This window comes from Capsicum annuum, chromosome 12, assembly GCF_002878395.1.
Source record: "Capsicum annuum cultivar UCD-10X-F1 chromosome 12, UCD10Xv1.1, whole genome shotgun sequence".
Lineage (NCBI taxonomy): Eukaryota > Viridiplantae > Streptophyta > Magnoliopsida > Solanales > Solanaceae > Capsicum > Capsicum annuum.
In genome coordinates this window covers 191,771,142-191,796,376 of record NC_061122.1, presented here as the reverse complement: position 1 = coordinate 191,796,376, position 25,235 = coordinate 191,771,142, and the positions used below count along the sequence as shown (strand labels likewise).

Below are 25,235 nucleotides of genomic sequence, written 5' to 3'. Positions count from 1 at the left end.
ATCTATATTCTTGATAGACATTCACTATAATGTAAATACATTTATAACACTTCCCCCTTGAATGTCTAATTGATAGATAATATGCCTTATTAAAATCTTACTAGAAAAAATTCAATGAAAAAAAATTTAGTGAAGAAAAAAGAGTACACATCTCTAACAATACGTATATAGGCTGTCTCATTAAAAATCTAACAAGGAAAAAATCAGTGGGACAAAACCTCATAAGGAAAAAAAAGTACAATACATATTAACTCCCCCTAATGAGAACATCCTTGAACCTTTGTATCTCAATATTGTGCACCATTTTCTTGAAAGTTGCAGTTGAGAGAGACTTGGTGAATAAATCAGCCACATTACCACTCGAACGAATTTGTTGCACTTTAATATCACCATTCTTTTATAGCTCATGCGTATAGAAAAGTTTTGGCGAAATGTGCTTCGTTCTATCTCCTTTTATGAATACTCCCTTAAGTTGTGCTATGCATGCTGCATTATCTTCATATAAAATTGTGGGTACTTTGTCACATTTCAAACTACATTTTTCTTGAATGAGATATATCATGAACCTCAAACACACACACTCTCGGCTTGCTTCATGAATAGCTATTATCTTAGAATAGTTCAATGAGATGGCTACGATAGACTGCTTTGTAGATCTCCAAGATATGATAGTACCCCCACATATAAACACATAGCCTGTTTGAGATCGAGCTTTATGCGGATCAGATAAATACCCAGCATTAGCATAACCAACAAGATTGGGACTGCAATCTTGTGAATAAAATAGACTCATATGTTTGATCTCATTTCGATGTTTCCTAGTAGGATGCCTTTCTAAAAAATTAATCGAAAGGCTATATTGGGTCTTGTAATAGCCACAAGATACATTAATACACTAATTGCACTATATATAACCAATTCAATTTGGTATATTTCTCATTGCAGTAAATAATTTATTGTTTTTGAAAACTCTCTAAGAGTTTCAATAAATTTATGCGATATAAGGATTATAAATAAGTTTCTTAAAAACTTTGATATGCTTCGAACATTTTGAATCCTTAAAAAGTTTTGATATAAATTTTGTCAAGTGACAATAGTCAATATTTCGTATGTGACATCTTCGAATGGACTGCAAATCAAATAAGTTTTATGTTTATCAAGATGCATCATTTCAGTCTCTTGATAAATATTTCTATGTTGATAAATATTTCTACCTTAGCATGCATGATAAACATTTTGAGATATCATCACTTATTATTTCAGGTACCTGAACCTCTCATAAGGTTTCATGAAGTATTATGTCGTATTCTCTTCAAGAGCACATTACCTTCTTATTATGAATATTTTCGCCTTATCATTTTCAAGGATTATTTCATTCGGAACTGATTGGTTTACCACGCTTTACGCATGCATAGACTTTGTCCTTCAGGGACACAAAATAGGAGCACTTGCAGCTTAAATATGAGATGCTTTCGACATTTGACTTGAATTATCTTTTGAATGAGAATCTGATGATAATTCCTAACATATTTCATAGCTAATTATAATCCCCTCTTATGTTAGGAAAACTAACATACATCCTCCATTTTCTTTGAGGAATCCATCTTTGTACATCATGATATATTCATTAATCATATACCGCACATCAAAACTATTAGATGGACAACGTATGGATCCTGACTCAGAACCAACTTTGAGAGGAGTTAATCATAATTTATTGGTTTGATACATACAAGTACTTTTGTGTTTAATATATCATATTTTGAACCAATACATAAAGCCTTGTTCTCATTAGCAATGATTAGCTATTTATCAAAGGCATTTGATGCCAAATAAACATTAGCAAGATGAATTGTATTGATTACACAATCTGAAAATTATGCTCTTAGCTCATTTTTATTGAGCAAACAACTTTATAAATGTCAACTGCAGATTGACAATAAACACACACGTGATCATGTTATTTTGATGCATTTTTTCAACATATCACATGAAAGTTGAACGGGTCCATATTCACCTTTTATACTTTCTAAATTTTAAGGGATCCAATCCCAACAATAGTTGGTCCAACCAACTTATCATGAGAACAAGCAAAATTAAAAGTTCATGAAGAATTTTCTAGTTCTTCAATATATGTTCAATCTCACTATGCACATCTTTGAGATGCCACAACCCTTCATGTAAAATTTATTAACTTTTATTCTAGCAAACTCCAAGTTTACCATGACATGTATTTGATACTTTAATAAATTTCAAATTTACTATTACATGAATAAATTTCAGAGTTATTACTTCAGAAGTAGATTTTAAAATAACTCTTCTCAATTATTCTGTCTCTTTCGGAGGTGGGTTGTGATACCACCACAACCAAGTGCACGTTTGTATTGATAAACTTTTCTAAATATTATCACATTCCCCCCAGGAAATGGATCTATACTTATAACAATCAAATTTTCATTCCTCGAGAATGAAATATAATTGTGCCTTAAGCCTACCAAATTTTGATAGCTTATAACCTCTTTCATGATATTGCTAATTCAGGAGCAAATCGAGGCATACATATAATGTAAAGAATTTTTATCTAACATTTTTTATAGTCATAATAAGCGTGTGAAAATATTATCACTTTTGATGATTATTATTATATTGTCCCTCCACGCTTATATTCATATGTTCAATCACTTGTCTTCTTTCAGACATATTAAGCATTGCTACCACATTCACTTCAGGGAATGAAGCATATTCAATGAGACATGTTTTCATGACTTTTCACAAAAACACATTATTTTGCCATAGCCATCATTATATCAACAATATGGTGTATTGAGATTCAAACTCGATGTCTTATCCATATAAAGACGTCTTAGGCAACAAATCGATGGAGTTTGTACCCAACATCTTATTTTCATGGTGTATGCATTCATATCGTGCCTTTGGAAAGATGATCATCTTCAAGTGGTCAAATCTTTCTTTTAGTCTATTCCACGAAATAAGTGGATCCTTAGTAGTCAGGTATTCAATTTCATGCTGAATCCATTACTCAATACTAGTACACATTACATCTAAAGGCAATGCTTTTTGTCAAAATCTTTATGAGACAAGAAACTAGATATCAAACTTGTTAGTCTTTTGGCACCTGGGCCAGGCCGTAACGACGTTACATTGGTTGCAATTTTAGCATCCCCAAACCAGCTACCAGGAACAAAACCATCAGGCTTACGCCCTAAGAGCTCGACATCAATCTTGTCAAGCACCGGCTCATTCTTCCCGAATTTTCTAGCAAACGGGGCATTGCTATCGACCATTTCCTTATAATCATCCACCGTGAGATAGTGCGGATGCTGCTTCGGAGGATTATCCCATGCTATAAAATGAAGGTCGTGGTTTATCGTTGTATTTATAAATTCTTGGACATTGCATACGACTGTCTGAAAGTATCCTTCAGGTGAAGAGAGAAAATTAGTATAGTACATTAACAGTGTCCTTGGGAAGCTGTCCCATCCCAACAATAAGTACTCCACAAAGGGCCGTGAGAGCATCATCCATGCAGATCCTGTGCAATTTCAAAATAATAATAATAATAATTTTGCTAATTTGAGATTTTAAAGTAGACAATCGGAGAAATATTTTCTCAAATGATCACTCAAGTAATGGTTATTATCATCTTAAAAAGTTTCTTTCTTTTGTTAAAGAAAGTTGGAATCAGGAAAAAAATTGACTTTTTGAGACAATAGACAGAGAGAGCAAAATAAGAAGAAATTTGTGTTTGGTGTGATAATATTAAAGAGTAATGGTAATATTGATTGCTCTTTAATAAATCATTATTAGGTTTTCACTTAGTTCTGAATTATGTCGCACCTTAGTCTTAGACAAGACCATCTATTCATTTCTCATATTGTATTCACTCAACTAATAGTTTTTTTATGGAATCTCCAGAAAAACTCAATCACTACCTTTTAGGTGCATACTAGGTAAATTCAAACCTGTGCAATAATTTACAGACCAGGGCATGTAAACCACACTAGACAATCCCATGCAATGAGCTGATTTGATTGAGAAGGCTACTAGTGAGGGAAATTGATGTCGTGCATGTCTCCCATGTGGGAAACCACTCACCAAAACAACTCAGCCGACCCTTACAGGTAAAAACAGTTATTACCTTTAAAAAAATCATCTTCAAGGAGAAAAAAGAATTTTCTGAAAAAATATCTATTAGTTGATTAACCATCTGAGAAATTAATTCCAAAATCATCTTGACAAGTCCAAAATGGTTATACAAACTCATACACATGTTTAAAATTCAACTTGAAGTGTAAATACTAAAAATTGATGATCGGATAATTACACTTTAGTGAAATTGTTGATTATTATAAGCTAAATTGTTGATTATTAAAAGCTTATAGTATTTGTGAAACAAAGCTTGTTTTTTTTTTTTTTTTTAAAACAAAAAGTTAATCAAACGCCAGAACGTACACAAGTTCAGAAATTGTCACCTGTGAATAATTTAAATGCTGTTGGCACACTCCTTTGTGGTTCAACAAAGAAGATATCTGATTTGTTCAAGCTGTACAACCCTGGATCAATTATTAATGGCTTGGCTCTATACTCCCTACATTAATTAAACCACAATAGACATTTGATTAAATCCAATTAGTACTAATTATTATTTAATTATTAATAGGTTGATTAAATGGCAAGTTGATTAATCATCGACATACTCTTTCCAATCGAGATCACTTGTATGCTCTATAAAGTTAAGATATCTTGGAATACTCCTTAAACTGTGAAGCAAATCTGTCAATAAAACATTAAATTAAATAGCAAAAGTCAGTTGTAAATACTGAATAGACTAAAGGCAAATCTAATTTTCTTTGCTTAAGAAGCACTAAGCTATGAAAATTTCAACAAAAACAAGTCATTCCGATTTACTAAAACTTTCGCTGTGGTTCAAGTCTGGAGAAGGGCCAAAGTACAAGGATCTATTATACTCAAAAAATTTCATTGAACATGTTTTCTTTTTCTTTTTTTTTTAAAAAAAGATTAATAAATTGATTTAAGGGAAAAGGATCAAAAATACCCTTCTACTTTAATTAATTAGTTATCTTTACCCTTTGTGATACTATGATGTTAAATTTACCCTTAGTATGATCAAACCAAACAAAATTACCCCCCAATTGGATGGAATCCATCGAAAATAATTAATTTCAATTAACCTAACAATTTTCCTCATCTAATCCTTTAACCAACCAAACTCATCTAATTAATTTAATCCTCTTCTCAAACACACCCATTTTCTCCAAATCAATTGCCATGTCAAGAAATCAGTATAAATTGGGTTGGGTGGACTCGTCGAAATCGAAGGAGTACGAGAGGGCGGAGCTAGTTCAAAGAGAGTTGTCTTTTTAGAGCTTGACGACTTGTTTGGGACAGACTATTTGGGTAAGCCATTGTTGAGTTGCTCTATCTGGTAGGGTGTGTGTGCTAAGTGCGAAAGGAGAGAGAGACTCTGCCTCTTCCTTGTGATGTATCGGAAAAAGGTTGATTTCGTTGTGACATCATTATTGCTTTGCCATTGATATCATTTGGTTACCACATCAATTTGATAGTTTTATTGGAAGCAATCAGGTGTGGATTTGGACTTCTGGTAATCGCTGAAGCAATATGGAATTAGGCGACGGAATGGACAGTGATAAAACTGTGTTATGAAAGCGTTATACGATCAAGCATCGACATTGGTTCTTCATTCCTATTGTTAGACTTTGAGGAGACATCTGAAGGGAAATAGCTAAGGAAAAGAATATATATTAGACTCCACCAACTCAAAAAAGCTTTGCATTGAATCCACAGACACATTTGATTGTTTTGTCGGAATTGATTGATTTTTGTATACTTGAAGAGGTTTATGTTTGGACTTTCCAGATATTACATCAAGGTAAAGGGATATTTTTGACCCCTTTTCCTTGATTTAAAGTAAGAAACATGGTGACAAGAAACTACTCTATGTTTTAAATTGGAAATAACAAACTAAGAGAAGACCTTAAAAAAACTCCCCTAGATATAGTATGTTTTATTCGGCGTGCTTTTAAATTTATGTTGTTTTAGTTATCCCGTAGATTTGACTATTTGCTATTTCCCCTAAATACTAATGTGATCACAAAAAGTATAAATACCTTCTCTTTTACACGAGTGAAGATAAAGAAAAAAAAACTTTCAGTTTATAAGTGGGATAATTTTCAAATGTTGATCATCATATAGCCATATATAAAAGCTATATTTGTTTCAATAATGTATATCGCTTCTTGCTTAATTTTAATATAGAATGTACATTATATTTCAATTTTGTACTCTCTCTGTCCCCCTCTCTCTTTCCTTTATAGATATTAATGACTTCAATACCAATTGTATATTATTTCCTATTCCGAAAAATATATAAAATTAAAATTAAACATGACTAGAACTCCATTATTCTTTGCAAAATTTAAAAAAGTTTTAACCAAAATAATGAAGTCTCACCTATGTAGTTCTTTCTGTTTAGATACAAGACTATTTGTTTCAACTATAGTCAAAGATCTCTATAATAATATTGGACTATAATGTGTACGTTTTTTTTTATATAATTAATAAACATGATCTTTTACATGCCCTCAGCGGGCATGTACATATGTTTTGGTGTACACAAGTAAACACTTAAACTCTCATATAGTTGAACAAGTCGATACATGCGTTCTACGTGGCTAATCTCATGAAATGCATGTACATGCATCCTACATGTCAAATCGAGTGAAATTTTTCATGTAGGACACATACGTCTACTTGTGCAATTTATAATAGTTTGAGTGCACACTTGTGCACACTAAAAATTGGAGGAGAGATGTCAATTACGGGCTTGGAACCAAGTTAAAGAGCACATTTATGTGTGATGCGAATTTGCTTTTCGGAATAAATTTTTCTATGTTTGGTTACACTGTATGATCTGAAGAAGGGAAGAGCAGACATACCGTCTTGAGTTACTAAAGGATAATCAGAGGCACTCAAATTGATGAACCAATCCCATTCACCTCCTTCCTTCATCAAAATTGCGGCAGCATGAAGTGTATTGCTCACCATAGTAGGACCTCTATATGTAACCAAATTAGATCTCTCAATAACCTTCACATTCCCAAATTCCACAAACACATTCTCCGTCTTCACAAATTTCACTAGCTCATTTCTGTCCTCCTTCGAAGTCTCAAGGTCCAAATGTAACAAGTAAAAATTTAACGGATGGTACAAAGCCTTCAACGTCCTCTTCATACGCTCCAAGTCACCACTTGAACCAGATAATAAATACGCCAATCTTGGTATCGTTGAATTTGATCGTGTTGGAGATGTGCGCAGCTTTGATTCGACGAACGATATTGATGAGGCCGCATGTATCGATGTAAGTTGGTGAAATAAAGGGTACTTATGGGAAGTAGAATTAAGAACGGAAATTATGAACAAAGAGGAGATTAACAAGGCAAAAATTAGAGGTATAAAACATTTTTTACGTTCCATCTAATTTCATCTGCTATTCTAAGTCATTAATCTCTAGTGGTCTCTTTATATATATTCTTGTGCAAGATTAATTAAATGAGAATTATTTCTGAAATTATTTAACGTAGAGGTGGAAAAAGGTAAGTTTGAGTGGTTATTGAGCATTGAAAGTCAACGGATATTAATGCAAAGTACGATCTTGCTTAATGATACAGACAGGGAATGATAAGTGGACTTTTTTTAGGGTAGTTCGGTGCACTAAACTCTTGCCATGTGTAGGATCTAGAAAGGAGCGAACCACAAGAGTCTATCATATTATATACAGTTTTGCCCTACATTTTTGTAAGAGGTTATTTCCACATCTCGAACCCATGACCTTTGATTACACGGCGGTAACTATACCAAGTAATTAAAAAAATTATCCCCAAAGTAAGATCATGAAATGGGCGATCTATATGGCTGAGTGTTGATAAGTGGACGTTGATTTAAAAGACATGTGCTAAAGGATAATGAAATTGTCGATAATGTTAATCAATATACTGTTGACTGTTGCATTTGTTACTGCCTACAGTTTTGCTGGAATTATGAGCTATTTTGTTAATCTTGTTGCATCTTTTTGAAAAATCATAACATGTAGGAACGGTTAGTTTATCGTGCATTCCAACTAGTCTCTAGACGCGTGTATCCGATACATATGTGGCTATGTTGTACCAAAGTTGAGTCCTAGAATTAATCAATTTGCCCATGGAAATGACACTATAATCTTTGGCCTTGCAGATTCGAATATTTTGTATCTAATTTTGGATGTCTATTGTCTTATTAAGAGGCATCGTGTCAACTGTTGAATAAGAATCAGAGTTGTTTTATGTTCATGACAAAGTGCCACTGCAAGTAATTGACAAAGTGGAGCTGATTACTGATTTTCAAAAGATATAATTTCCCTTTTTACTTATTTGAGTTGTTCAATTTATTGCGCTGAATAGGTTAAAAAAATTGAGTACATGTTGCCTTCTTGGAAAAGAAGAAAGCATTTGTCCTTTGCTTGGCAAAGCAATCTTGATTTCACACGTGTGCGCACTAAACTTTTTTATGTGAATATTGTAGAGCTAGGAAATGAGCTCAATTTTGTTATTTTTGTTGGAGGTTATTTTATTATAAGTTTTAATTTGAAGGTTATTTTATTTTAAATTCTAAATCATTTATTTAAAAGGATAATATATTTCTTTGAAAAATATCTCAAATATCTTATAAACTCATGATATATTAATAAAGAGAGTAAAATTATCCTTCATTCGAGAAATACGCTATTGACATTCATCGAATTACAAAAAAAAATAAAAAAAGAAACATAGTTTTACCCATATTTCTTATCAAAAAATTATGTTTCTTCAAATTTTATTTGCAATTTATTTTCTATTATATAAATTTTGTTGCAAATAAATATCTTTTGATTGCTCCGTGTAATAGTGTTCACTAATTATTGATATTTAAGGGAACTATGAGGTAAAGTTTAGAAGTCACCAAGTTAGAAACATTTGGCAATAATATTAATTTGATCATATATATATGTGGTTTAATATATATTTTTTCCATAACGTGTTATGCGAAATGAAGTCATCGTTATGCATGAGAAATAATTAAAGACATTAACATCATCATAAATTATATCAGAAAAATGGAATACACATTTAAACTATTGAATTGGCCTAATAATATACACATATACTAATTAAAAATGATTTATTTTCACCCTAAAAATTGACACGGTACAAAAATAGAAATAAATAAAAGAGAGGCGTATTTTTTGGAAATTTTTAATGCTTTTTCCTTTTTCTTCTTCATTTTCTCACCTTTTTATATTTTTCTTTCTTTATTTACTGCATCTTCATAATTTTCCTGATCTTTTTTCTCCAACACCACTGAAACCACCAGTTTTAACATTAGAAAATTGCGTTTCACCCACTCCCTTTCTCTTCAAAGTATCATTTAAACCTTCAAACGTATGTCATCATTAATAGTTCCATTTTCATTAAAAAAAAAATTCTAAAGAAAAACATATACCCATTTCACTAAAAGAATGAAATAAACCAAAACAATTAATGAAAGCTAACATAATTAACGAGCCACAAATTAAGAAAATATAATTTTTTGGATGAAATCGTTGTCTTATTGAAAAATTACAGATTTTCAACAGATTTTTGCTGAAAATGTTTACTTCTTGAAAAACCCAATTTGACGAGGTAACCAATTCAATGGTTTAAAAGCTAAAATTTTTCTAGTAGTTGATTTGGTTTCTTCTACTATATGTGGTGTAAGTTTTATCTGAATTTGGTGATGGATATCGAATTTATTTGAAATTATTTTATAACTTTGATAGCTATAATGATGATGGTGTGATTTCGACAATAAATTTGATTTATGAGGGTGGAATTTTGTGGTGATTCTTTACATTTTTTATGATGAAAATGGTGATGGTGTTATTCTAATGGTGAATTTAATTGTAGATGGTGAAGTATATAAATTTAGTGATGGTGTGGAGGTTGCAATGGTGGTTCTATGGTGGTTTTAATGGTGTATAGTGAAGAAGAAGGTAATTGACGCGGTGAGAAACAACTCAAAATCTAGTTTGACATAATATTTGATGTGGCAGTGATGTAGGCGAGTGTAATACACTTTCCCACCATGTGATCGATTAAATGTGTGTTAGGGTGTGGAAATAAATTTACTTTTATATAGTACAAGTGTGTAATAGGCCGCTTCAATAATTTAAGTGTGTCTTCGACTTTTCGAATTTAGTTTAAGGTGATTTTGATGTCATTTTCCTTACACGTGCGTGTTCATATATATTATTCACAATTTGCAATAAATTTTAAAGTGATAGAAAATAAATTACAATCACAATAAAATATGAAGAAACATAATTTATTTATTAATAAATAGTGTGCGTATACAATTTGTATCCCTCCTTTGATTTTCTTATCTTCTTAAAGTATTTAATTATCAAGAAGAGAGAGTCTTAATATCTTTGTAAATATTTCATGAGTATATAAAATTTTCGAGATGCTTTTTAAGAGAATATATATTACCCTTTAGATAGGCATAATTTAGAATTTATATAGAGTAGCCTCCAAATTAGAATTCAGCACAAAGAGTAGCCCTCAAAAACCCAGGACTAAAAGGCCGCAAATATTCAGATGTCTACACCTCTTTGTACATAAATATTATTAGAATAATATTTGATTGAAAGGGCTAAATTGTTGCTCAATTTTGATGGGTAAAATTACAAATTAACTTTGAATTACATTATTCATATTTTAAGCAGAAAATATTATTATTATTAATATTATTATAATTATTAATTAGTAATAACACCAACACCAACACCATCACCAACAACAATAATAATAATATTAACAACAACAACAATAATAACAATAAGAATAATAAGAATAATAACAATAAGAATAATAACAACAGCAAAACAATAATAACAATAGCAATAATAATAAATAACAAAAATAATAATAATAACAATAAGAATAAGAAGTTATTATTATTAATAATAATAACAACAATATAAGAAGTTATTATTATTAGGGGTGTTCATGGTTTGGTTAAAAACCAAATCGAACCGCGAACCAAACCAAATCGATTAAAAAAATCGATATGTGGTTAGGTTTGGTTTTAAATTTTTAAAACCGATATTTATGTGGTTTGGTTTTGATTTTACTCTAAAATAACCGACAAAAAAATCAAATCGAACGGTATGTATGTATGTATATATATGTATACACACACATACATATGCATATATAAATCATTTATATATTATTCATAAATAAAATATAAATATTTTTTATATTTTAATCATGAATTTAACTTTAGTCATATGTCTCCATCTAGTTGATGGTACGTTATAAGATTCTATATGATTTTCGCACTTTGAATGACAAATGATACTAATTGTGAAAATTATCTTGTTGTCTATGGGATTTTATAGGTGAGTTTTATTAGACCACAGATAATCACTAGTTTTGAACTTTCTTTTTGGTCCCTATTGAGCAAAAAATTTGTATTTACCTTTTGGGGAGTTTATTATATCATTCTCTTATATGTAATTTCTAAATACTTTTGTTGAAGCGTTCATATGGTATTGTTCATGGTTTTGCCTAAGTATAACACTAAATTGACATCTTGGTTTCAAGGTGGAGGAACAACACTCAGTTGACATTTCATATGTTATATTGAATTTTTTAAAGAAAAAATTCAACTTTTATCATTAACTTAAGTTATAAACCGAAAAACCGAACCCAACCGAACTAAATCGACAAGAACCAAATTGACGGTTATTTTTTGTGTTGGTTTGGTTTGGTTTTATAAATTTAAAAATCGACTAAGTTGGTTTGGTTATGGTTTTGACCAATAACCGATCCAAACCAACCCATGAACACCCTAATTATTATTATTAATAATAACAACAACAATAACAATAATAATAATAACAGTAACAACAACAACAATAGTGTTAGTCCTAGTTTGTTATGAACCAACTGTCCCACATTGAAAAAATAGAGAAATGCTAAGGGTTTATAGGCCAAATGGGTTCTCCCACCTATCAGACTAGTCTTTTAGATTGGACTCTCCCATTTGGTTTATAACATTGGTACTTTCATTGAGAGTCCCACGCGTTGGGTCATGACTCGAAGTGGTGGCTTGCGTGCTAGGAGTGGTGGCCTGAACCCAAGAGGGGTGCCAGTCGTGACCAACTGGGCGTAGCCGTGACCAACAATGATCGATCCATGTGTGGGGAGCCACGCATTGAGCCATAACTCGTAGTGGTGGCCTGTGTGCCAGTAGCGGTGGCCTGGACCCAAGAGGGGTACCAATCAAGAGGGGTGCCAACCGTGACCAACTGAGTTTAACCGTGACCAACGAGGATCAATTCACGCGTGGAGCCACGACTCGGAGTGGTGGCCTGGACCCAAGAGGGGTGCTAGCCGTGTCCAACTGGGATCAGCCGTGACCAACGAGGTCGTTGGTTCTCAAGCAGTGGCGGTTGTTATGAACCAATTGTCCCACATTAGAAAAACAGAGAAATGCTAAGGGGTTTATAGGCCAAATGGGTTCTCCTATCTATCAGACTAGTCTTTTGGGTTGGGCTCTCCCGTTTGGTTTATAACATAGTCCTAGAAGAATTACATGGTGTGATACTCCTATTCCTAACCGTCTTAGGAATGGTATTGCTTAGCTCTCTTTCGAAATCTATTTAAATTCACATTACTCATTCTACTAAATTCATCATCATATTATCTGCCCTCTAATAAAGGTTAGTCACTTCTATTAATTATTAATAGTAATTAGTTTCTTTGCTCTTGAGGTTAACTTCTAACTTGGATTAATTAGAAGCACATACATATTATTGTTTGTTCCTTTTTTTGGTGTTATCATGAGTTCAAATTCACATGATCGTGATCACTTAACTTCTAACTTTGATTAATTAGAAGTACATATATATTGTTTGTTCCTTTATTTGGTGTTATCATGAGTTCAAATTCACATGACCGTGATCACTTTTGGCAACTATACTAGAATCATCATGGCTACTATCAAGCCCACTAAATTACTATGTTTCAAGAAATATCGATGTTTCACATACGTATAATGGACAAAGTCAGTTTGATAATATTGAGGATCCCTACTCGAGGGATTTATATGCTACAACAACAAATTATTATTATCAGCCAATGGTTGATGATCATGTCTATCATCTATGTTGCAACTGATGATTAGTTTTCTTTTATTGTGAGTACAAATTTTCAAAGTCAATCAAACGTATAATGGGCAGTATTGGTTTGATAATATTGAAAATCCATACTTGAGGGACTTCTATGCCACATCAACGAATTATTATTATCAGCCAACAAATGATGATCATGTCTGTACCGCAGATATAATTAGTTTCCTTTTATTGTGAGTACAAATTTTCAAAGTCGTCATACATTTAGTGGACATAGTTCATTTGATCACATTGACGATCAATACTTTTTGGATGGCGACCTTAATTAGCCAACAGGTGAATTCATTGATCATCATCAAGGTTAGGGAAATTATCACCATGTTTCAGGAAACGTTGGTGATCAGTAGTTTGATCCACACAATTTGGATCACGATGTCACTCTTACCGATCTTGAACATACATATACTGGAAAAAGTTGATTTGATCACATTGAGGATCCATACTTGTGGGATGACATCTATAATCAGCCAACAAGTGAACTCATCAATGGTTTTTATGTCACAACTGAAAGTGAACTCATTGATGAAAGTGGTTTCATTCTCGTTGATGTAAGTGGGTTCATTTATGATGACTCTGACACAGTTGAGAGTGAATTCATTGATGAAGTCAATGTCATAGCTGCTAGGATATTGCAAAATATGGAAGACGGCGAGGACGAGGAAGATGAGGAGGAGGAGGAGGAGGAGGAGAGTGAGGAGGCTATAGGGGATATTATAGCAAATATGATGAAAATAAGAACTGTGGTACTGACTGTTGTTTATCAATGTTTTCGGATACAAGAATCTGTATTTAGGCACAGCAACTTCAACACAAGTTCAAGTCTAAAAACAAGAACACCTATGAAGTTATATAACACCCTCAACACAAGATCAAAAAGACCTTTCAAAGAAGTGTGTATTATTTTTTCAGAAATTTAGATAAAACAGAAAAGGCCAAATCCTTCGACTTCACGAAGTGTCCTTAAGGAAATAATTCCCCTCAAGTACCTGAGGTTGCGGAATTTTCCTCCTAGGATAAAATGGCCTAACAATCCGACTGTAGTGGTACCTTAAATGGTCGAATTATCTTTGAACTCACTCAACGATTAGATGATCACACGAAGTATATTTTCAGAAGACAAGAAGAGTTTTATTGCAAAAAAAATTTTCATTACTAAATCTATGGATAAATATAGGTTTATATAGCCATCAAGTGCCCCTTCCGAAAGGCGGCAATGGTTCATCCAAAAAGGTGTATGCTTTGGAAGAGTCATGTCTGTTCATTTGAAACATTGTGTCTTTTTTGAACAGACACAATTATCTGAACAGTCACTTCTTGTCTAAAACAATGTCTTTTCCTCAAAGATTGTGTCCCTCCATTTTTCATTCACACCAATTGAATCCAACACTGATGGAGGAAAATGTGTGCTATTTGACTATGCAAATATGAGAATAATGAGACAATTAGCACTCTTAAATGTCGACATGGATATCACACAAGCTGCATTAAGGAATGGCTTTTGAAAGGGAAGAAATCTTGTCCAATGTGTAGATCTTTAGTTTTTCCACCATTCATTTTACTTAATTATAAATATAGTCCATCACAGTTCATTTATTCACTTAACATCTCTGCTCTCTACCTATAGAAAAAATTACCTCATTAAGCTTTTTGAATAGATAACTTAAATTGTTAATTTACGTTCATTATCGAATACATAGGAGTTTTTACTTCTTTCTATTTCTAGAAAATACATCTATTAACAATTTAATGTAACGAACTCCTTCTAATATTCTCAAAAATATGACCTAGTATGATAGAGATGCTCGTTCGGAGACATGACAAATAACAAAACAAGAGAGAGATAGAAACTAGTTGGTGAACTTAACCGAAACAAGTTTTAAACAATTTAGGATCCAAACATGTCTAATGTCCCAAGAGTTGCACCTATCCTCAGTTTACAGAAATTTTCCTAGCAATTTGTGAATATAAATTGTAATTCCATATGAATGATTGCATAAAATTTATTGTGTAAACGCAGAGTAACAACAAAAGTATTTGTAGAAAAATAATAGAAACTAAAATATAAAATAATGACACCAAAAATTTATGTGAAAATCCATTTAAATAAAAAAAAAAAACAAAGACCAACAGGAACAACTGATATTACTATATTAAGAAATTTTACACTATAATCACAAGTACAATACACAAAATGACTACCGCATACTCAAAAGAAATAACCCTCTTTTGACTCCCACCTTACTAAAATATCGCTCACTCTAATTTTTCCTGCACAAACTATTTTGTATTAGTCTGTCGAATACCTAACTGTTCTCTCTATATTGTTTTTCTCTCTATTTTGGTGTGTTTAACAAATGAGATAAGGAGCTCCTTTTATAGAAAAAATTATCCCTATCGACATCATCAATGACATCATTGAAGGTAACATTTTAAAGTGTTACCATGAACATATTTAATGGTCTATTTTACCAACTACCAAATCTTGAACTTTTGACATTTTATCTTGACATATTTTTCACCCGTGCAGCTAATGACGATATTTATGTCATGGGATGGACCCTACAAATTCTCCCCTTCAGTCTCATGTACCTGAAGGAGGTATTCTCGTCTTCTCAAAGAAAGCTCATACCGAAAAGTTCTTTGCATAATTCGAACTTATCTTTTGGCACCACCTTTGTTAGTATATCCGCAGAATTTTCACTCCCGTAAATCTTCTTAACATGGAACGATTCATTTTTCACTTGTTCAGGAATTCAATGGTACCTCACATAAATATGTTTTTTTCTTGCGTGATACACGTAGTTCTTTCTCAAGTCTATTGCACTTTGACTGTCACAATAAATAACATACTCCATTTGGTGCAATCCAAATTCTTGAAGGAATCGCTTGAGCCATATCATTTCCTTGCTAGCTTCAATAGCCGCAAATACTTAGCTTCAGTTGTAGATAGTGAGACATACATTTGTAACTTCAACTGCCATGATATAGCTCTTCCTGAAAAAATATAAATAAAAATTTAGTAGTAGATTTTCTGTTATCAAATTTACCCACCATATCAACATTTGTATAGCCCTTTAAAATTGGATTAGAACCTTCAAACCACAAACAATCACCTAAGGTTTCTTTTAGGTACCTCAATATCCATTTGACTGCTTTCCAGTGCTTCTTTCTTGAATTTTCAATGAACCTGCTGACAACACCAACTACGTGAGTAATATCGGATCTGTTACACATTATTGCATATATTAAACTTTCAACAACGCAGGAATATGGAACTTTAGCGATGCTCTCTTTCTCCCCCTTCATTGTAGGACACATTTTCTTACTCAACTTCATATGACCAGCAAGGGGTGTATTAATAACCTTAGCATTCTTCATATTGAAGTGCTCCAATACACATTCAATGTACTGTAACAAGTAAAGTTTTCTTTTATCTTTGAGATGAGTGATTCTCATGCCAAAAATCTTCTTAGCACGACCCAAGTCTTTCATAGCTAAAGACTTGCATAACTGTTTCTTTAACTCTATCAATCCTAAAAATATTTTTTTCCACAATCAGCATATCATCCATATATAGCAAAAGAATGATAAAATCATTATCAAAATTTTTCATAACTATTTCTTTAACTCATCAATCCTAAAAATATTTTTTTCCACAATCAGCATATCATCCATATATAGCAAGAGGATGATAAAATCATTATCAAATTTTTTTTTGTGCAAATACATAGTGATTTGAAGAAGTCTTCTTATATCCTTGCTCCCCCAAGACAAATTCAAACTTCTCATACCATTGTCTAAGGGATTGCTTTAAGCCATAAAGACTCCTCTTAATTTTGCATATATAAATTTCTTTATATTTTACCTTGAAGCCCTTAGGTTGTTTCATATAGATCACCTCTACGAGATCATCATGAAGAAAGGTCGTCTTCACATTCATCTACTTAATTTCTAAATCAAGACTAGCAACCAAACCATGAATTGTATGGATAGAGGTCATTTTGACGATAAGAGAAAATATTTCATTAAAGTCAATATCTTTTCTTTGACCAAATCCCTTGACAATCAATCTAACTTTGTATCTAGGCTTCTGGCTGTATTCTTTAAATTTTTCTTTAAACACCTACTTATTCTTCAAAGCTCTCATGCCCTTGGGCAATTTCACTGACTCAAAAGTGTGGTTCTCATGCAAAGATTTCATATCATCTTTCATGACTTCAATCCAGTAATTCTTGTGCTCATTTTTCATGGCCTCCTCCATCAGTGAGTAACACATACTCATTAAGAGAATAACAAGAAAAAAAAATAAGCTATCTTGTAGACCTTCTAAGTTAAGCATTTGACTCGTCCACAACTTCTTGAATATGAACATCATCAACAAAAACATCGTTGTCATTATCAACATCAATATGCTGATTTGGAAAATGGTTTTGGGAATTACCATGATTATCAAGTGCACCAATATCATGTATACTTGTATGAGGAACTTGATTAAGATTAACCACATCATCAGAATTTGAAGATTCTAGCTTTTCCACTTTTTCAATATCTTCAATGGTTTGATTCTCCATGAATACAATATCATGACTTCTTCCAAACTCTTTTTCTCAACTGAATTATATAACATGTAACCAACTCATCAAGGACATAACCAACGAATATGCACTGCCTTTTCTTAACATTTAACTTTGGCCTCTCATCTTTGGGCGCACGTATAAAAGCTTTGCAACCAAATACTCTCAAATAGTCATAGGAAAAATTCTTTTCATATCAAACTTTATTTGGTACATCACTTTGCAAAGAAACAACAGGAGATAAGTTAATAACATGTGCAACATTCAATAAAGCCTCACCCCAAAAGGAGTTTGACAACTTTGCTTCAGAAAGTAAACATCTAACTCTTTTTATCAAGGTCATGTTCATTCTCTCCGCCAAAACATTAAGTTGAAAAGTCTTAGGAGGAGTCTTCAGGTGTCTCGTGTCTTTTTGCTTTCAGTATTAGGCAAACAATTCATAATATTTATCATCGTTATCAGTACGAATACACTTTAACTTTTTTCTTTCAACGGAAGCTTGAAACTGCTTAAATACACCCAACACTTGATCTTTAGACTTCAAGACATAGACCCAAAGTTTTCTTGAGAAATCATCAATAAAAATAACAAAGTAAAGTGCATCGTCTAAAGTTTTTGTCTTTATTGGGCCACATAAATCTAAATGCACCAACTCAAGTAACTCTGTCTTTTTTTAAGGATCATGAGACTTGAAAGAAACTCTATTTTGTTTTCTAGCTAAGCAGTGCTCAAATTTCTCTAATTTAACACTTCCAAAATCTGACAGTAATTCCTTATTGGCCAGAACATTAAGTCCTTTCTCGCTAGTATAGCTAAGCCTCTTATGCCATAATGTTGAAGAGCTAACATTTCCAACTACATTCACCATATTAGCACAAGTAGAAGTTGTAGTCTAGTATAGATTATAACGCTCATCACTACGAGACACGATCAAAGAATCCTTAATGAGTTTTCATTTTCCTCCACCATTGATGCTAACATATCTCTCATCATCTAATACACTAATAGAAATCAACTGCAAACGAACATCAGGTGCATGTTTTACATTGTTTAAAACTAGTTTAGATCAAGTGCTAGTTTCCAAAAAAATTATACCAGTACCAATCACCTTAGATATAGTCTCATTGTCCATACTCAAGGTTCAAAGTCATCTACAGTATAAGATGAGAAAAGAATGCTTTCTTGATGTCAGTGAGATGCAGCACCAGAATTTACAATCTAGCTTGACTCATCTCAAGAAATATTTATTAAATTTACATCAAGGACAATAACAAGATCTTCAGTGGTGACAGTGGCTATGAAATTTTCATTGTCATTTTCTTTTTTCCTTCTTGTCGTTGTTAATTTTTTTCAACTTTCGGTGAAATTTTCTTGTGTGCCTTTTTAACCCACTATGATAACACTCAATATTCTTAAATTTGCCTCTAAATTTGCTTTTATAATATTTTCTATTTTGAGAATCGTGATTCGTGCTTCTCCCCTAGTGTTGGTCTCCAAGATATCAGACAAAGAAGAACCCTCAGATTTTTGTCTTATCTCTTTATTAAGAACGTTGCTATTAGCAAAATTCATAGAGATCATGTCACTGAAAGCAGAATTTAACAATGAAGTTCTAAATGTTTCTCAAGAGTCTGGTAGCAAATGGAGTAGAAGCATGCCTTGAATTAGATGGAAATTCAAAGAAAAGGGGAGCAAAACAGGCTCTTACTCTACAGAATAAATCCATAGCTCCAGATACACTTCCTGTCAGTATCTAGCAGTCCCAAAGTCCAAAAAATATAAAGAATCCAGATGGTATTGCTAGTCAGGGACAATAGCCACAAAAGGGTGAGCAGCAACAACATGGAAAAATAGGAATGCATAGTAACATAGAGGATGTATTTTCAGATGCTAAAAAGTCACCTACAACATCAATTAAAAAGCAACATCAGTAGTTAAAAGAGGTGTAGAACCTGACACTAAACATGAATAATAAATTAGTTATAATGGATCTCCCTTTAGATATTAATGATTTATTAGCTTGGAGTGCAGAACAACAACATCATAATATTCCTCATAATATTATCCCCATAATATGGAAGTGGTGAAAGAAGCAAATTTAATAAAGGATAATCCATTTAGAGATGGTAAAGAGTAGGATATTCTCAAACAAGGTGACTTATCTCTTAGAGCTATCAAAGCTATTAAATCTGGTAGAAAAGTAAAGAAGCAGACTGAGGGAAATTCTTTACCTACTAGGTTCAACCAAAGAGGAGTGGTATTTCGAAAAAATCAAAGTATAAATGAAGGCTCTCGTATGTAATATCAGATCAATAAAGTCTCAGAAGGATTTCTAGAGGGTTCAGTTACTGCATAAGTATCATAAATTTGCTTTCATTGCCTTACCAAAATCTTTCCAGCATAGAAAAGTTATTAATAGATATAAGACTAGAATTCAGATACCTCTAGTCTTTTATAACTGTATAGGCAAAATATGGCTCTTTGTTACTCATGGTTTCACTACTAATATCATCAGTGACACAGAACAACAACTAACATGTCATTTGACTGATATATCTAATGATGTGGGCCTCTTAGTGACTTCAGTATATGCTAAATATGATAAGAGTCAAATGATGGATCTTTGGGAAGACCTTTATTCTGTTGCTAATGCTCATTCATACCCTTGGATAATTGGGGGTGATTTTAATATTATATTAATAGTGCTGAAAAATTGGTGGCAATCCTGTTACATATTCTAATATGGAGAAGTTTTAACAATGTATAGAATCTTGTGATGTTCATTATGTGAGTTATAAAGGCCGCCTATTTACTTGGTGGAATGGGAGAGGTAGGAAGGACTGTATTTTTTAGAGACTGGACATAGTGCTAATTTACTTTGACTTACAAAATGTGTTTTTACATACTAAAGTAGAGCATCTTTCAAGAGATGGATCAGATCATGCCCTTCTTCTGGTTAAATATGAAAATAATTTTTTTCCTATCACATGCTTTTTAAGTTTCTGAACTTCTGGACTCAACATCCAGAATTCAAAAAAGTGGATAAAAAAAGTTGGGTCTCTAACTCCTCTGAAAACCCTTTTCTAGAATTTAAAAGGAAGATTAAACAGGTGAAATAAGCTCTTTCCAGATGAAGTAGGCAAGTTTATGGGGATATTTTTCAATATCTCCATATTAGAGAGGAAATTTCCAGAATGAAGAAAATTTTTTTTGAAGATAATCCTTCACTTGAGAATAGGGCTATTAAGCAGAAGGCAAAAGTTGAATATACCAGGTATCTACAGTTAGAAGAATGTTATTGGCAACAAAAAGTAGGATATGACTGGTTTGAAAGTGGTTTGAAAGTGGGGATAGAAACACCAAATTCTTTCACAGTATATTGAAAGGTAGAAGAAGCAGGTTGAAGATATTAAAGATATAAAATGATCAGGGTAGCTGGCTGGAAAATGATAATCAAATTGTTGAAGAAGCTATAAGTTTTTATTTGAAATAATTTTCACAAGAAAGAGATGCTACTACCTTTCATCTAATTTATTCTGCCCCCAACATGATTAGTAATGAGGATAATAAATTACTAAAAGCTCTACCTAAGATGAAAGAAGTGAAACATACTATTTTCAAGCTAAGTGGAGACAGTGTTAGTGTAGCAGATGGTTTATCTGGGAGATTTTATCAGTCATGCTGGGACATTATTGGTGGTGACATACTCAGTTTGGTGGTGAGTTTTTTTGCATGAAATTTTTTTCCTAAATCTATTATTCATTCTAATTTGGTTCTTATTCCCAAAAAAGATAATCTGCAATCTTTTTTTGGATTTAAGACCTATTAATTTAAGTAATTTTATGAATAAGATTCTATCTAGAATCTTGCATGATAGATTGGAGAATGTTTTTCCTAGATTGATCTCTCCTAACCAGTCAGGCTTTGTGAAAGAGAGAAGTATAATAGAAAATAGTCTATTATCATAGAAATTGATAGCAGATATTGGAAAAATAGGGAAACCTACTAATATAGTGACGAAACTGGATATGACTAAAGCTTATGATAGGGTTTCTTGGTTCTTTTTTATGAAAGTTATGAAAATGATGGTTTTCTCTAATATGGTTGTTGATATGATTTGGAGATTGATTTCCAATAATTACTAATACTTTATATTATTGAATGAGCAATCAGTGGGTTTCTTTCATTTGGCTGGGGGGTGAAGCAGAGAGATCCTTTATCCCCAACTTTGTTTCTACTCGCTAAAGTAATGACTAGAGCTTTAAATCATTTGTTTAATGATGTTAGCTTTGTGGGGCATAGAATGCCTAAATTGAGCTCTAACTTGAATCATTTGGCATATGCTGATGATCAATTATCTTTTCTACATCTCAACAGTATTCTATGGAGTGCATAATGAATGTTTTGAAAGAATATGAAATTGAATCTGGTCAAAAGGTAAATATGGATAAAAGTTTCTTTTACATGTATCAGAATGCACCAATGGAGGAAGTTTAGAGAGTGGAGCAGGTCTTAGGTATGAATAAAGATACTTTTTCTCTTAAGTATCTTGGTTGTCCTCTGTCTCATTCTAAAAAGAAGAAAGAACACTTTGCAGCGTTGATAAAAAAAGTTCAGAGTAAGCTTTAAGCATGGTAGGAGAGGCTTTTATCCTATAGAGAAAAAGAGGTCCTTATTAAGTGTTCTGCAAAGTATCCCAATTGATATACTTTCTGCATTAGTCCCTCGTAAAAGTGTAATCAAAGTTCTGAATGGAATTTTTGTTGAATTCTTTTGGAAAACATAGATTCAGGGAGGGGAAACATTTTTCTGCTTGGGATAAGGTTTGTTTACCTAAACAAGAAGGGGGTTTGGGTTTCAGAGTTTTAGAAGATATTTCTCAAGCCATAAATACTAAGCTCTGGTGGAGATTTAGGATTCAAATAAATTTGCGGTCAGACTTTATTTGGAACAAGTATTGTAAAAAATAATTTCCTACTTTGATGAACTGGAGAGGAGGGTCACATATGTGGAAATCCATGTTGAATATTAAGAATAAGGTAGAGAAAGTTTTGTGGTGGGAACCTAAGAGTGGTACTTCCACAATCTGGTTTGATAATTGGACCAATACTTATCCTTTATTTAAACAGCAATTTAATTATTGTTTTTATTGGGGAGAATGGATGAAAATATGACACACTGATGAATGAGATCTCGGAGTGTATAGTGCAGCAGGTCAGAGATAATATGGGTTTTTATGCTATGAAGATGAGATGGATAAACCTCGGTGGACTAAAACTAGTAGGGGCAGTTTTACCACCAAAAGTGCTTGGGATTTATTTAGAGTAAAAGATGAGGAGAAGGAGGATTTAAAAGCAATCTGGATAAAAGGTTTGCCTTTTAAATTTTCCTTTCTCACTCGGAGAATATGGCACTCTTTTGTTCTAGTTTTTGCTATCATGCATCATTGGAATTTAGATTTGAATGATAAGTGTGTATTTCGTAGAATTTCAGAAAGAGAAACCATCCAACATTTGTTCCTTAAAGGTAACACAGCTGAGGAAGTATGGAATTATTACTGTAATGCAGCTGGAATTGTGGATCAGAGGCTAAATTTGAAGCGAAGTGTTACGTTATGGAGGAAGCTGGAAGGGAATTATAAACTAAAAATAGTTTTTAATGTAGTTCTTGTGATTATTTTCTAGTTTTTTTGAAAAAGAAGGAATACTTTATTACATGATGGTAGGTACCATGAGAGGGAGATAATATGGGAGATTAATGATACTATCATCAAATTCATTAAGCTCAGATTCCATATGGAGTTAGAAGGAACAGATTGGATTACTATAGTTGATAGTTTGCAAGATTATAGATACTCATATTCTTTTAAAGTGGTTAGATAGGTACCTCCTGAATTTAGTTGGGTTAAAGGCAACACTGATGGTGCTTCAAAAGAAAACCTAGGTCCAAGTTCTACTACTTCTGTATTATAAATAATATTAGTGATCTGGTTGAGGCAAGGGGTTACAGAATTAAAGAAACTAATGCCAATAACTTGGGGTAGGTTATTCTGGAGACAGATTTTTGCATTATGGTACAAATTCGTAAGGGAGAGTGGGAAGTTCCATGGAGTCTGACAGTGGCGGTTAACTCCATTAGATATTCGCTGGGCTGCCTAACACTTAGTATTGGTGCATTCCGTTAGGGAAGGCAACACTCTAGCTGATTATTTTGCTAATCTAGTTTTTTATTTTGCAGGTGATTTTGAGTTCAATAGCTTTGAACAAGTTTTAGCTGAATCAAGGAATATTATTAATCTCGACAAGGTGGCACTCCTGACATCAGAAGGATTGCCAAGGAACAGGAATAACATAAATCAAGTATAACAAACAAGGGCACTAATGACATAACAACAATAATTGTGTACATAAAGCAGAATCAAACAAAGGAATTCATCATTTTGTGTTTATTGTATGAAGGAGTACATCCAAGTTCAAATAATAGTAGGTTTTGAAGAAATCAAGACTATGTAGTAACTCTTTGAACGAAGCTCTATAATGCATAAATATTCAAGTGGATATAAAGTTAGAACTGTATGTACCTATTGTTGGGAGCGACTTCCACATAATATGCCACGTAATTCCAGTGAGATTTGGGATGTTTTTGGGATGGATATTCGAACAACAGGAACATCATATCTATCTTGAACATTTCGACTTAAAAATTCAGTTTATAATCTGCATTAAAATAAGGAAGGGATCTCTTAACTTAATTCTTTCCTTGCAGCTCAGATGGTGGTATCAGCTTTGATAGAAGCTCAACCCATCTAGCTACAAGATAGAAGAAAATAAGGAAGGGGTCGAAGTACTTAGCTTAGGTTAAAGGTAGATGAAGTCCTGATGGAATTCAAGATATAAATTTCATCAAAGAAGTGCAAAAATCATGAAAAAGATGAAGATGGAATCAATAGTATGAAACAAGCTCATATATCTTGAAATTACTAGTGACATTACCTGCAGAAGGTCGATTAGCTGGTGAATTCGATGACACTGGTGGTCATTCGAAATACCGACAAAATTTTCATGTGGAGAAACGCAGCTAAGGATTAGCTCAATTTTTTACTTTCCTAATTGTTATCTTTTCATTGTCAATTTACGACTTTTTTTTTTTTTCGCTTTTTGTTTAGATTTAGAAGATAGGGTCAATTTTTTTCTTTTTGGATCGGGTATTGAGCCTGATTTTCTTGTGTAAATATTGTTGGATAATTAATAAAAGGCCCAAATCCATCTTTTGATTTAAAAAAAAAAAAAAGAAAATCTACTTATTCCATTACTCATCAAATATATGCATTCTATTTATCTAGATTTCGT

The 25,235-nt window shown here is 32.6% G+C and overlaps 1 protein-coding gene and 1 long non-coding RNA gene across 4 annotated transcripts; both read right to left on the bottom strand.

The window, feature by feature from the left end:
* Nucleotides 1-2,885: 2,885 nt before the first annotated feature.
* On the bottom strand, nt 2,886-7,540 carry LOC107849890 (beta-glucuronosyltransferase GlcAT14A). Its single transcript, XM_016694421.2, has 4 exons — nt 6,999-7,540; nt 4,719-4,794; nt 4,494-4,609; nt 2,886-3,553 (listed from the first exon to the last, which is right to left on the bottom strand). The coding sequence occupies exons 1-4, from the start codon at nt 7,534-7,536 to the stop codon at nt 3,063-3,065; spliced, it is 1,221 nt and encodes a 406-aa protein (XP_016549907.1). The 5' UTR covers nt 7,537-7,540; the 3' UTR covers nt 2,886-3,062.
* Nucleotides 7,541-15,989: 8,449 nt separating this feature from the next.
* On the bottom strand, nt 15,990-25,073 carry LOC124889343. 3 transcript variants are annotated; one of them, XR_007048257.1, is made up of 5 exons: nt 24,879-25,073; nt 24,467-24,761; nt 19,595-19,788; nt 16,426-16,499; nt 15,990-16,306 (listed from the first exon to the last, which is right to left on the bottom strand). It is a non-coding gene; the product is annotated as an uncharacterized LOC124889343 (long non-coding RNA). The 3 variants fall into 3 exon arrangements; XR_007048258.1 differs by having other exon boundaries at nt 16,446-16,502; nt 24,879-25,072; XR_007048256.1 differs by having other exon boundaries at nt 16,446-16,499; nt 24,879-25,070.
* Nucleotides 25,074-25,235: the final 162 nt, after the last annotated feature.